General features: G+C 36.1%; 1 protein-coding gene across 1 annotated transcript in view; it reads right to left on the bottom strand.

Annotated features, from left to right (window-relative positions):
• The window catches only part of LOC115214168 (5'(3')-deoxyribonucleotidase, cytosolic type), a 41,535-nt gene extending 28,170 nt beyond the window's left edge, over positions 1–13,365 (bottom strand). The window contains exon 1 of the mRNA XM_029783252.2: positions 12,193–13,365. Within this exon, the coding sequence (XP_029639112.1) occupies positions 12,193–12,423 (231 nt within the window). The 5' untranslated portion in view covers positions 12,424–13,365. The remainder of the gene's footprint in view (positions 1–12,192) is intronic.

Genomic DNA, 13,365 nt, shown 5'->3' with positions numbered 1-13,365 from the left:
TGTATCCCGCTACCCAGTACTTTAAAAGATAAGATCCTAAATTATTAATTGACACATTATTAATTATCTTATAACAGCAATGCCTGGAAAAATCATGGATTACATGGAAAAATGTGAGTATGAAAAGTAATATTCTTAAGATTATAAACCTGGAAAAGTACAGGACAAGTTATTACACCTGTAAAAGTATAGGACAAACTATTACTTCTAGTAAAGTAAAGAATAAGAAAATTTTTACTTAAAATATTGCAGCTAAAATTACAATTTGAATATTAAAAAATATTCTATTATAGTTTACAAATAACACTATACTTATTTAAGAAGAATTTGGCTAATTTACTACCTTAAATACAGAAAAAAGTGACTACTTAGAAAAACTTACAAATTAGCAGAACAGTTTTGTACTATAGATTTAAAAGATGAGAACTGTAAAGAGTGATAAATTAGAACTGGCATTCTTCGCTGCAATATTTTAAGTAAAAAATTTCTTATTCTTTACTTTACTTGAAGTAATAGTTTACAGGTGTAATAACTTGTCCTGTACTTTTCCAGGTTTATAATCTTAAGAATATTACTTTTCATGCCCGCATTTTTCTATGTAATATATATATACTTATGAATAATATGTGTGTGTGGATCAAAACACTGATTCAAATTCATTGGTACTTTTGAGTTTCAAGCGTGATGCTAGTTGCCAGCCATTTTGAATTCAAAATTCAAATTCAGCTGATGACTAGCATCACACTTGAAATTCAAGAGTACCAATGAATTTGAATCAAACTGTTTTGATCCATAAATGTAACTCCAAATAAATTTGTTGAGTGCCCTTTTTTCATTTGTCCACTCACTTGTATATATGTATGTATATATATATATATATATATATATATATATATATATATATATTATATATATATATATATATATATATATATATATATATATAATATATATATATATATATATATTGGCGTTAGGAAGGGCATCCAGCCGTAGAAACATTGCCAGATCAGACTGGACCTGGTGCAGCCTTCTGGCTTCCCAGACCCCAGTTGAACGATCCAACCCATGCTAGCATGGAAAGCGGACGCTAAATGATGATGATGATGTGTGTGTGTGTGTGTGTATACACATAATATATATATATATACTGTAATGGACATGTTATTCTGATGCAGCCAAGGGGGTCTGTCACAAATCAAATCTGATATGACTGGCAACAGATTTTCTCAACATTCTGAATAGTAACAGGGAGAAATCTCAAGTACTACAATAAAAAATTACACTATGCTTCTAAATCGAGTGCCTTTGCCTTTTGTTTGTAAACTTATATACCGAGACATACTTATATGGTGTGTGTATGTGTTTGTCTATGTTCACATCTGTGTGTATGTCATGTGCCTGAGTTTGTATGAGTATGCATGTGTATAATTATGTACGTTTGTGTGCATGTACACCTGATAGAATGAAGGCTACCCTCTAACTGTAAAGAACTAGGCCACGCATCATAAAGCTAACTTGCTAGAATAGATGATAGTAGAGGTGTATTAATATAACAAGATACAAAAGATAATGTCAATGCTTTTTATATTGGTGATGAGAAATGGGGGGGAAGCCTAGACTGTGTGGTTGGGGGAGAAAGGGAGGACAGCATAGTTATTGGGGTTATTCTTCATTCAGAATATATGGTGTGATGGGAAAATATGTTAGAATCTGTTTTGCATTCATATCTGAGTGTTTGAGTTTCACTAATGAGTGATAGGGTGGAAGGTGAGTAATAAATACATATGTGTACACTCACATACAAATATGTGAGTATAAATATATGCATATATATATATATATATATATATATGTGTGCGTGTGATTCATCATCATCATCATCATTTAACAGCCATGTTCCATGCTGGCATGGGTTGGATGGTTTGACAAGAGCCAATGTGTCCAAAGACTGCATCAAGATCCATTGTCTGCTCCAGTATATTATTTCTTTATTCTTTTCTTTGTTTCATTCATTTAATTACAACCATGCTGGAGCACCGCTTTGAAGGATTTTAGTCACACAAATCAACCCCAGGACTTATTTCCTTTTAAGCCTAGTACTTATTCCATCAGTCTCTTTTGCTAAACCACTAAGTTACTGCGACATAAACACACCAGCACCGGTTGGGGAACAAATACACACACACACACACATATATATATATGACAGGCTTCTTTGAGTTTCCGTCTACCAAATCCGCTCACAAGGCTTTGGTCAGCCTGAGACTACAGTAGAAGACATGCAGTGGGACTGAACCCAGAACCATGTCGTTGGGAAGCAAGCTTCTTACCACAGCAATGCCTGCATCTATAGGTAATATACCTATATACACTCACACACACACATACATATATATATATATACATACACATATATATACACACATACATATATATATGCATTTTAGGGTTATGACTTTTTCACAACCTTATAACCCTATACTCTAATTCAATGAATAATTTGATATAAATAAGGAAACTAAGATTTATATTGGTTTATTTAAAAAAAACATCACCCCCAACTAAGAAATTGATCACCACTTTCGACCCAAATCATGCAAAATTCTAGGTGAGGTTCATAACGCCTGCTCAAGTTTTTACGACTCAAAGCAATGCAGAAATAGTAAACGCAAGAGGGCTGTGGAATAAAAGGGTATATATACGTTTTTAAGATTACTGAATTGAAATTGCTCTATGCAATGGTTCAAAACTAGGCTATCTTAAGACAGAGGCCACCATAAGCATTTGATAACATACAAAATTAAAAAACAATACATATTTATAACTTTATGGGTTTAATTCCAATTTTAAATAACTGTATAAGAAAAAGGGTGCTGAATGTTAGCATTTAAATTTTTAAACATAACAAAGAATTAATATGTTTTGTTAGATTAAATAAATCAAAGCTGAAGTTTCTCCTTTTTACAAACATCATAAAGATCATGAAGGCACTTGACTGCCCGTATGGTACTCTGATTTGTTCTGGGAATTTTCAGTTTTGATGGTTCTCGACTTCAAAATTTTTTTTTAGTGTTCAATGCTTTTTTATGAACTTGCAGGCTACCACATAATTTCTGATAACCATGTACATTGAACTTTTGGTCAGTGAACCAAAAATCTGCCCAGCTGTGAGATGAATCAACAAATATTGAGAAGTAAAACTTTTTTTCTCTGGTAGAAGAATAAATGCCAAAAGAGCTAAGATTGCTCAAGAATTCCTTCTTGCATTACTTAAGTTGGATATTTTTTTAACTTTTACAGTAAGAAATTTTCCGGTTTCTTCAAAGAAACACAAAAACACTGGTCGAATGAAATAGAAATTTCATGCCATCTTGCCACCCAGCTGATTCAGTAATCTTTTCTTCACCATTGTTGAAATTAGCCTGGAGTTTCTCATAATTACTTAGAAGCTCTGGGATGAATGCATATTCAATATTGGGAGATGACCTGTTTTCTCCAAGTTTGTTATCCATTACAACATGAAGAACTCTAACAAGGATATGATGCTGATAACCAATAAATTGCAGTTCTTTCAAACCCTTTTGAGCAAACAGCCTATGCAACTGAATGACAATGTCATTTCTTTTCCCAATGTTAACACTCGTTGTATCAGCAACAATCATCTTTACACAGTTCCATAAATTGTATTCATCTAAAACATTTGTTATTCTTTTCATAACAGTATTGACTTTTCCCTTTGGTAATTGGAGTGCTTCTAACTTAACTTCTTTCTGTTCATTCTTTAAAAACTAGCCCTTGGTATTCTTGGTCATCAACATGTTCACTATGAAAAAGCAATGACCAGTTTTCTAAACGTAGTATTTTCTTCATTTTCTTTTTTAGTTTAACAGCTTCTTCGATAGTCAATCTATAAATACCAGATTGGGCAGGAGTCTCGACATGATTCCATCTTGAGATAAATGTCGACAAACTGTTGCTGCTTTTTGGGTTGATAGCTTGGAAGATATTACTAACTTGGTTGCAGTTCCAGTTTCACTATACTTTCTCCTTGTTTGTGTGGATTCTTCATCTGATTTTTCAGACTCTTGATATTCACTTTCAGTTTCTGTTTCAGGCGTTGACGATGACTCTGGAGTTGCTCTGGTTGAAGTTGGCATTAAGGACACTTTTCTTCTTTTGGATGGATGGTTATTTTTGGAACTTGCTGCCTTTCCAGTTGCATACTGAACCTGTCTCTTGCTTTCAATTTGAAGATAATATAATCTTCTGTCTTCACTGCACAGCCATTCACTGTTTTCCTTTGGGATGTCAAAAATTCCTTTCAATGAATCATATTTTCTGTTTTACACATTTAACATAGGCATTCAGCACTTTTTCTACTTTTACTTGTACATTTTGAATTGATAAATATGGGAAATTTAATTTCTTTTGCCATAAAAGATTTACTTCTTTTGAAATTTCCTTTGTTCTTTCTTTCCTTCCTTTTCTTGTACCTCCAAAGAACAGGCAGCAATGGATAATTTGAAGTTTCATTGGTATCCTGCAGTTGTTTCCCAAAGAATGCTCTTCGAGAGGAACAGGTCTTCTTTTCCTATGTGAGTCTTGAAATTGCACGAGATTCTTCATCCAGATTATCTTGTTTCTTTGAATAACACAAGCACTTTTCTTATGAGACATTATCTTAGATACACTAGCTGGATAAACCTACTATTCTGAATAAAATGTTAATATAGTCAGAGTATTTAGTGTCACAGAAATAAAAAGGAGAGGAATAGGATATTTCCTAAAGTAGGGCTTAAGTGGTAATAAATTAAAAACTATAACTTCTAAGTTACTTAAACTTGAAAGCCAAAATTTGAGATGTACTGTTCTGCATTGCATTAAGTCAGCATACCAAGTTTGGTAAAACTTTGAGTAGGCATTATGAACCCCCTTACTAGAATTTTGCATGATTTGGGTCAAAAGGGGTGTTAGATTTCTTCAGTTGGGGGTGATGTTTTCTTTAAAAAATCTTAAAATAAAGGTTATTTTCCTACTTATATGAAATTGTTCATTGAATTTTGATACAAGAAATTGTTTACTTCCAAAAACATCAAAGTCATAACCCTGATGCCTACATACATGCATACAATAGATGTATACTTGGATATATAATGGGAAGGTTTACGAAAATAAACAAAAGACGAAGGCAGGTGGAGTACAAACAAACAAATGTATTAGTATGGCGCTCAGGAATAGAAATAGAACAAGTCTTATACGTTTCGAGCCTACGCTCTTTGACAGAAAGATACACAGAAAAAAAACAAGGAGAGAAAAAAATGCGTATAGGAGCTAACGATCTATCATGGCGTCCTGACTTCAGGCAGAGGTCAGAGGTCAGACACTAGAGGGACAGTAGGGGAGATAACAGGGTCAAGTGACTTCCAAAACGAAAGTGCCCCCAAAACAAAGGTGCGTGTGTGTATGAGAGTATGTATGTGCATGTGAAAGAGGGCTGGTGGTCTGGACATGTGTATGCATGTGTGGGTGTAGCGACGTGGGAATGGGTATGAGAGTGGTGTGTTGTGATGTGATATGTGTATGTATGTGTAGGTGTAAAGATGTGGGGATGGGTGTGTGGGCGGTGTGCTGTGGGAGGTGTGTTGTGATGTGATGTGTAATGTTGTATGGTGTAGTGTAGTGTGGTGTGATGTTGTGGGGGGTAGGGGGAGAGAGTGGGGAAAGCCCAGGTGGGGTGTGGAGGAGGGGGGGAGAAGGGGAGTGAGGGAGCAGAGAGAAAGAAAGAAGGGGAAGAGGGAAGAAGAGAGAAGAAGAGGGAAGAAGGGGGGAAAGGGAAAGAAGGGAAAGAAGGGAAGAGGAGGGAAAGAGAGTAGGGGTGAAAAGATAAAGGACTGAAGAGAAGTAGGAGTCTGGGGGAGGTTAGATGAAAGGGGGGGAGTTGAGCCCAAATAGCATAAAAGAGCGAAGAGAGAAGATTGATCCCTGTTCACGGCGCAAGCGGGAATCCAGATGGCCTCTGTGCAAGGACAATCTGAACACAGACAGGTGTTGCAAGGAGTGACCAGTGGAGCGGAAATGGCGTGAGACCAGAGTGTCATTGGCGAGGAGGATGTCTCGGAGGTGTTCCGCGAACTGGTCAGCCAAGCGGCATTCCGTTTGTCTGATGTACGGGGAATGGCATAGAGAGCAAGAGATGCAATAGATGATAATGCTGGAGGTGCAGGTGAAGGAGTCGATGATGCGATAGGGTCGATGATGGGTGCCGGTGAGGAGGGTGGTGTTGGAGAGGCAAGGGCAAGTGCGGCAACGTGGGTGGGAGCAGGAGAACGAGCCAGGTTGGGAGGTAGGGTCAGGGAAGAAGCTGTGGACCAAGAGGTCTCGTAGGTTATGAGCTCGTTTGAAAGAGGGGAGGGGTCAGTTAGGGAAGAGGTTTGAAGTGGACGGGTCGGACTGGAGATGCCAGAAAGCTTGAAGAATAGTGCGTTGGAGAGGTAGGGTGGTGGGGTGAAAAAAAGGAATAATAGTAAAACAAGAAGACAGATATGACTATAAAGGACAAAAAGCAAGAATCTCATTTGTAATAACAGAAGACACACAGACTGTGCAATTCCTGTAATAAAAGATTCAACACCAAACAAATTGAAAAAATTGAGAAATATCAGGACCAACCCAGTGAACTGAAAAGACTAAAACAAGTATTCTAAAAGTAAATAGTATACTTGCACAACACCCTAAATGCTACCTAAGAAACTGAAAGATATTGGAACTGAGACTTGCACTGTTGACAGAAAAGTCCCTATGCAAGAATCCTATGAAAGATTGATGTTTGTAACACTAAACCAGCAGATTATGAACTGAGACACAATTTCTTATGCATATTTACTCACAAATGCTAAACAACATTGTAATGAATTAAGTTGAATCAGAAGGAAATAAATGAACTTCACAGTTGGTTGTGATGCCCAAGTTCTATAGTGGTTTACATATTTGTACAAACTACAAGATAGAAGTGAATACAAGCATATGTTGTGATTTTTATTCAGCACCAAATATTGAGATAGCATAACACAAGCTTACAAAGATTGATTTGATAGGAGCCTACCATCAAATCTGAATTTCTGATGAAACTCAGGAAATAGCCACAATAAGTACTGCTTTTAGATTATTGCATTGGATGCATCTGCCATCTATTATATTAATGAGCTTGTTTGTAAGTTTGTCCAAAATCATGCAATGAGGGAATGGCAGAGTAAAAAGAGGGACAAGACAAAATGGTAATAACAATGAAAGAGGGAGTGGTATCAAACAGCACCTCTTGCTCTCTCACTCTCTCAACAAAAACTTTTTTTACTTTATTGATGAACGCTGCCTCTCTCTCTTCTTTCTCTCTCTCTCAACAACATTTTAATTTTTATTCAATGAATGCTGATTTTTTTTTCTGGTAAACATTAATAACAGTATATAAGATAAGTAAATAAGAATTTTGCACCTAAAAATTATCTTTTCTGTATCTCTATGGATGTTTGACTGTTCTGGAAGATTTTTCTCTTTAAAAAGTTACAAACTTAATAGAATATAAGTAAATAAGTAGTAATTTTTAAGCCATAAAATTAAAATATTATCTATTGAAAGAAAGCTTGATAATATTGTATGTTTAAAGAAAGCTAAATATAAAGGAAGGTAATTATAAATATTTACAAATATTTACCAATACAGTGATGTTTGTAAATATTTATGAATGAAGAATTTTGCCAAGGCAGTGAAATTTGTCAAGATCTTTTTCCATTTCAGCCGGTTAGGAGAGAGAGAGAGAGAGAGAGAGAGAGAGAGAACGCATACACGTTTGTGGAAAAAATTTTAAGTCTCTGTGTGTAAGCTATTAATGTAATCCTGTATAATTTTGGACTTTGAATGGTTACGTACAGAAATGTAAACAAACTAACGTATATACACGCACACACACACACACAAATATACTTATTTGTTTTGAAGTCTGTGTTCCATTGTATTAAATATACTCATCCTCCTGCTATGGAGAATGAAACAGACAGAAGATAACGGTTAGCCAGAGAGAGACAAAGGCAAAAGACAGCCAGTCTCACTCAGGAAGAACAGGATGCAAGAAGATTAAACAATACATTAAGGTTATTAAATCAATCACAAGAAGTGAGATAAGAGAGACGAGCCCAAAAAATACTTAGTGGAAGTAAGAAAGGAGAGGAGGCCTTTATTCCATGCCTCCGGCCTATTGAGGCAACCTTTTCCTTTAGTAAGAGTAGACGACAGTTTCCTGTTATCCCAGCATTTGCAATGATCATAAACAAATCACAAGAGCAGAGCTTCAATAATGTTGGTATCACCCTACCATCACCAGTATTCCACCATGGACAACTTTATGCTGCATTGAGTAGAAGTAGAAGTTGTAATAATATTAAAATGTTGGTAAACGACCATCCAAAAGAAGGCAAACTCGTTGCTGGTAGGATTTTCACTAGAAACATGGTGTTGAAGCAGTTACTGGGATAAAGATTGTAATGTTGTTATTTTAATTTTATTTTCCGTATCATTTTCATGCCATCATTTCTGCTGGCACAGGTTGCACTAGTATAGTATATAAACAGCAAATGTCATATTATGTTATGGTAAAGGTATTAGATGTCACACGTATGACAGTTTATCAAGATCACATTTACAAAAACCCACCAGCCAGGGTATGGCTATTAGAACTCCTAGGTTATAAGATCTCCAAACATGATATTCAACAAGATGATATTAGTGGATATAAGACCTAAAAATCCCAGAGAGCAGGAAAGAATTAGTCATTTTGAGATTGACTAATTTTTATAGTCAATTTATTCTAGCTATTTCTAAAAAAATAAGTAATTTTTAAACCTATGGAAAAGAACTCCATATTCTTATGGAGAAGAAGCATTCTGATCTGTCTGAAAAAGATATTTAGTTAATTGCAGTGTACAGATGTTTGACACAACAAAAGAGATCATAATCACTACTGATGTACTGTCTCAAGTGAGGTTTGCAGTCCTATACTTATTGTGATGTCTATCTTAAGTTGAAAGTAACTACTCCAATACTGATTTCAAATTTTGGCACAAGACTAGCAATTTTGGGGGTTGGGTAAGTCAAATGCACACACTCTAGTGTTCAACTGGTACTTATTTTATTGACCCTGATAGGATGAAAAGCGAAGTTGACTTTGTTGGAGTTTGAACTCAGAATGTAAAGATGAACAATGTGTCACTAAGCATTTTGCCCAGTGTGCTAACAATTCTGCCAGCTCACTGCCTTTAACTACTCTAATATTGAAAGAGAGGCTTTGGTGATTGTTTGTACTGTAAAAAGAGCCCAAAACTTTTTATTAGGACAACAGGTTTTCTTGAGAACTAACTATAAGAGTTAATATTCATTAGTCTCAGAAAAGAAGTGCTACAAAATAATGTTGGACAATCCAGTTGGCTGCTTTTGACTGAAATTTTATGTATAAAAGGCAATATAATGCTGTACATGGATGTTCTGTCTGAATGAAATTCAAGGAATCAATAAAGACAAATGAAAATGCAATGAAGACATCATATACTCATTTGATGGAAACAGATGTGCAGAAAATAAAAGCTGAAACAAAAAAAATAATGTAGGTATGTCTAAAATTGTTAATTGAATCAAAATGAATACAAGAAATAATTACTAAGTGAAAGACTTTATAAAGCAATTAGACAAAAACTCATTGTTAATAATTAATGACATTTTTTTGTATGGAAACATCATTGTTCCTGTAGTATTGCAACAAATTTTCATAAAAGCTATACATGATAACATCCATGGTGGAACTATAGCTACAAGAGATAGTCAGTGAATAGGAGCATGGTGACCAGAATATTGTAATGGCACCAATAATTATGATCAAAATTACCCTCAATGTAGTCAGATTAACCCTATAAAGTTACTGAGAATAGTTGGCCAATTGAAGAAAAGCCATGGTCATATGTACATATGGATCAGGGATATGTTCTTAATGTTGGTGAGTTACTCATACTAATTATTACATTTTCTGGTTGGAGCTATAAGAGTTAATGATCAGTCTGTTAAAACAGTAATGAATGTTATGAGAACTATTTTCACCAGGAATGAGATTCCACATACATTGACTGCCAATAATGTTGCAGTTTTGTAATGAGATATTCTAGGAATAGCTTAAGAATTTTGGGTTGCAAACTCTTTAAGAAGCCACCATACCATCAAGTATCTAGTGGTCAGTTTGAAAAACTGATAAAGAATCTGAAAATGGGAATTAAAGCTTTTACTAAACAATTTGGGATGCCTGTTTATTGAGGTTTCTACTCAGTTACTAGTTGATTGCCCATACTGGAAGAAAGCACAGCTCTTCACTATTGAGGGAACTTTAGATAAAAGCCCTTTTAATAATGTCTCTTGCTACTGATGCTCCCCCATGGTGTGATCCTAAACCTGGTATGTTGCCAGCTTCCAGCAACTAACGACTGGGGATATCCCATCACCAAATGAAGTTGGTGTTGATACCAATGACATGGCTCTTAATTATGTTGAACAAGGCAAAGAAAGATAGCAGTTTCTTTTTGTCTGAAAATTACGAGGAAGAGCAGCTTACCATCAAGTGGCAAATAAACCAATTCTCAAAGCTGCAGATCTCTTCTATCTGTCTGCTCTTCGTAGTTTTAAAGTGAGAGTCAGTCTGCCCAATACTATCTTGCCCTTTAGACTTGAAGGTTTGATCACAATGGCCCAGCAGTCTAAGAAGGCTGCAGTAGCCAGTAAGCTACAGGTTTTACATTAGAGTGACTTTAAAAGAGTGGAGAGCTCCAGTTACCCTGGAGTTGTCTGAAGGATGTCCAAAAGAGCATCAGACCATATGAGGGACTCCACTCTTTGATTTGCTGTCAAGGTTGACTCCCCTAGCTTTTTTTTCCTTTTCCAAGGCAGTGCTTGGAGTTTCTTCCATAACATGCTAAATAACCCTAAGCTGGGACCCTGGCAGGTGTTAGCAGAGACCTGAGGTCTCTAAGCCCTGGAACTCATCAACCAGAGCCCCACAACTAGATACAGTTTAAAGTCATAAGCATGACATAAGGGAAGCAATATAGGGAGATGTAATATCCTTGTTATATAACAGCAGTGTTACAGGTGGTTTTATGACGATGTCATGTGACCTAAACCAATAGTCACGTGATAATTATTATAGAGGGCGGTGTTTTTAATAGTGTCGCTTCCTATGATTGATGTAACTATCACAAACTGTAAAGAAGTAATATTTATACCCACTTAAACGTGGGTGTTCTGTTAGAACAAACTATACTGCAATAGATACCCTGAGAGAAACTCATATTGGCTTTTTGGTGGAAAATGCACTCTTGTTTATATTGCTAGCAAGAAGATAAGTCCCCCCTCCCCGCCACCTCGCTGCTGGCGATATAAACAAGAGTACATTTTGCACCAGAAAACCAATATGATCGTTTCCACAATATAGTTTGTTCTAGTAGAACATCCATGTTTATGTAAGGATAAATATTACTTCTCCGTATTAATACTGCCTCTCTTCGCTAATAAATATTTTTTAACAAAACGAAAAGAATACCATTCCAACAGTTTTCCAAATTAATAACTTTAAACAATTGAAAGAAATATTGTTAATTTATAACAATATGTTTCTGATTAATACTCGACCATCATTAGACTCCTATCTGTATTTTACGCGTGGGCCACAAAAATAACTGACAACTTTTGGGTCCTACACAAACTGAAGGTTAAAATTCGAACTCCCTGAAAGAGTAAACAGTACTATTATACAACCAGATCACCTAAATATATAAGAAAAATGTTCATGAAAAGTTAAGCGTGGCTGTGTGGTAAGAAGTTTAGTTCCCAACCACATAGTTCTGAGTTCGGTCCTACTGCGTAGCACCTTGGGCAAGTGTCTTCTATTATAGCCCCGGACCGACCAAAGACTTGTGAGTGGATTTGGTAGACAGAAACTGAAGTGTTTGTGTTTGTCTCCACCACGGCTGGACAACCAGTGCTGCTTTGTTTATGTACCCGAAAAAAAAAAAGACTAATTCTTTTAAGATAGTACCCCAGCATGGCCCATTCCAATGACTGAAACATGTACAAAATAAAATCTATGATAGGTTCAATCCTCACCGAAAGATCCTGTCGTATAGTGGCGTACTGTTCCCGAATGTAGAACTGACAACGTTCTTCTAATGGCACATAAGGTTCCGTCGGATACTTTTCACGGTATTTCTCCAAAAAGTATGATTCAAAATCACACAACACCATATCCATGTCAACTAAAACAATTAGTTTCTTTTGCGACGGGGCATGTGGCGGTGTGGCCACTACTGTAGGTTCGGTCCCAGCTAACCGAGGCATGTTTCGATTTAAAGGTTATGTTTACTTTTGTTCTTCTTGTGTTTGTTGTTGTTGACGTAAATTTGCCAACGATCTCACTTCTCAGTGAACAGAATATAATCCTGAACACTGGATCACTAATGTTCGTATAATTATTTTCTCTTATTGTTCTTGTATAATTGCGTATGTCTGTGCTTGATTTAACAATAAAATTATTACATTGGTTAATAAACAGATGTAGTGCAGGTGACTGAGAGCGAATGCATTGCCGGTGAAACAAAACTGAGCTTGTAAGTAAACATTAAAAGAGAGAATGGTAGTAATGTTGGTTGTGATAGCAGTGGTCTTAGCTTTCCTACTAAACTACAACAATGGCGCTACCTACTTCTCTTACTAATTTAGTATATCAGACTGACAGCCAGACGGAGATAGACAGATAGATGTAGATCAGTTTAATGAAGAAGTAGGGACGGTAGTATTCACATAAAGGGGAGGCACCTTTCCGTAAGAGAGAGAGAGAGAGGAACTATAAAACGTGTGTGGGAGAAGCGAGTTGTGGGTGGTTCAGATAGTGAGTAAAGTGTTGATAGACGTCTTGGAGAAGAGAGCAGGTTGCGATGGGATTAGCGTAAGTTTGAAGAGAAGCAGGGTGGAGTGTTTTTAACACCATCAGGTATTACGTAGTTGTTTACAATAACGATATAAATTTCTCATAATAGGCACTAGGCCACAAATATTAGGGGATAGGATTAATTAATTAAATAAACCTCAGTATTCGACTGGTACCTATTAAATCGTCTGCTCAGAAAAACGAAGAGTAAAGTCGAATAAGATTTACACTGAATTCCCTCCGAGACCAACTTTGCCGCTCGTCCTTTGATTGCTAAGTTAATTTCGATGGGATTTCATCTCCAAACGTAAACATGCATAAGTAAATACGTAGTTGCCCACTTTACCCATTCT

The sequence above is a fragment of the Octopus sinensis genome, linkage group LG7, assembly GCF_006345805.1.
Source record: "Octopus sinensis linkage group LG7, ASM634580v1, whole genome shotgun sequence".
Classification (NCBI taxonomy): Eukaryota; Metazoa; Mollusca; class Cephalopoda; order Octopoda; family Octopodidae; genus Octopus; species Octopus sinensis.
This window is presented reverse-complemented; position numbering and strand designations above follow the sequence as displayed.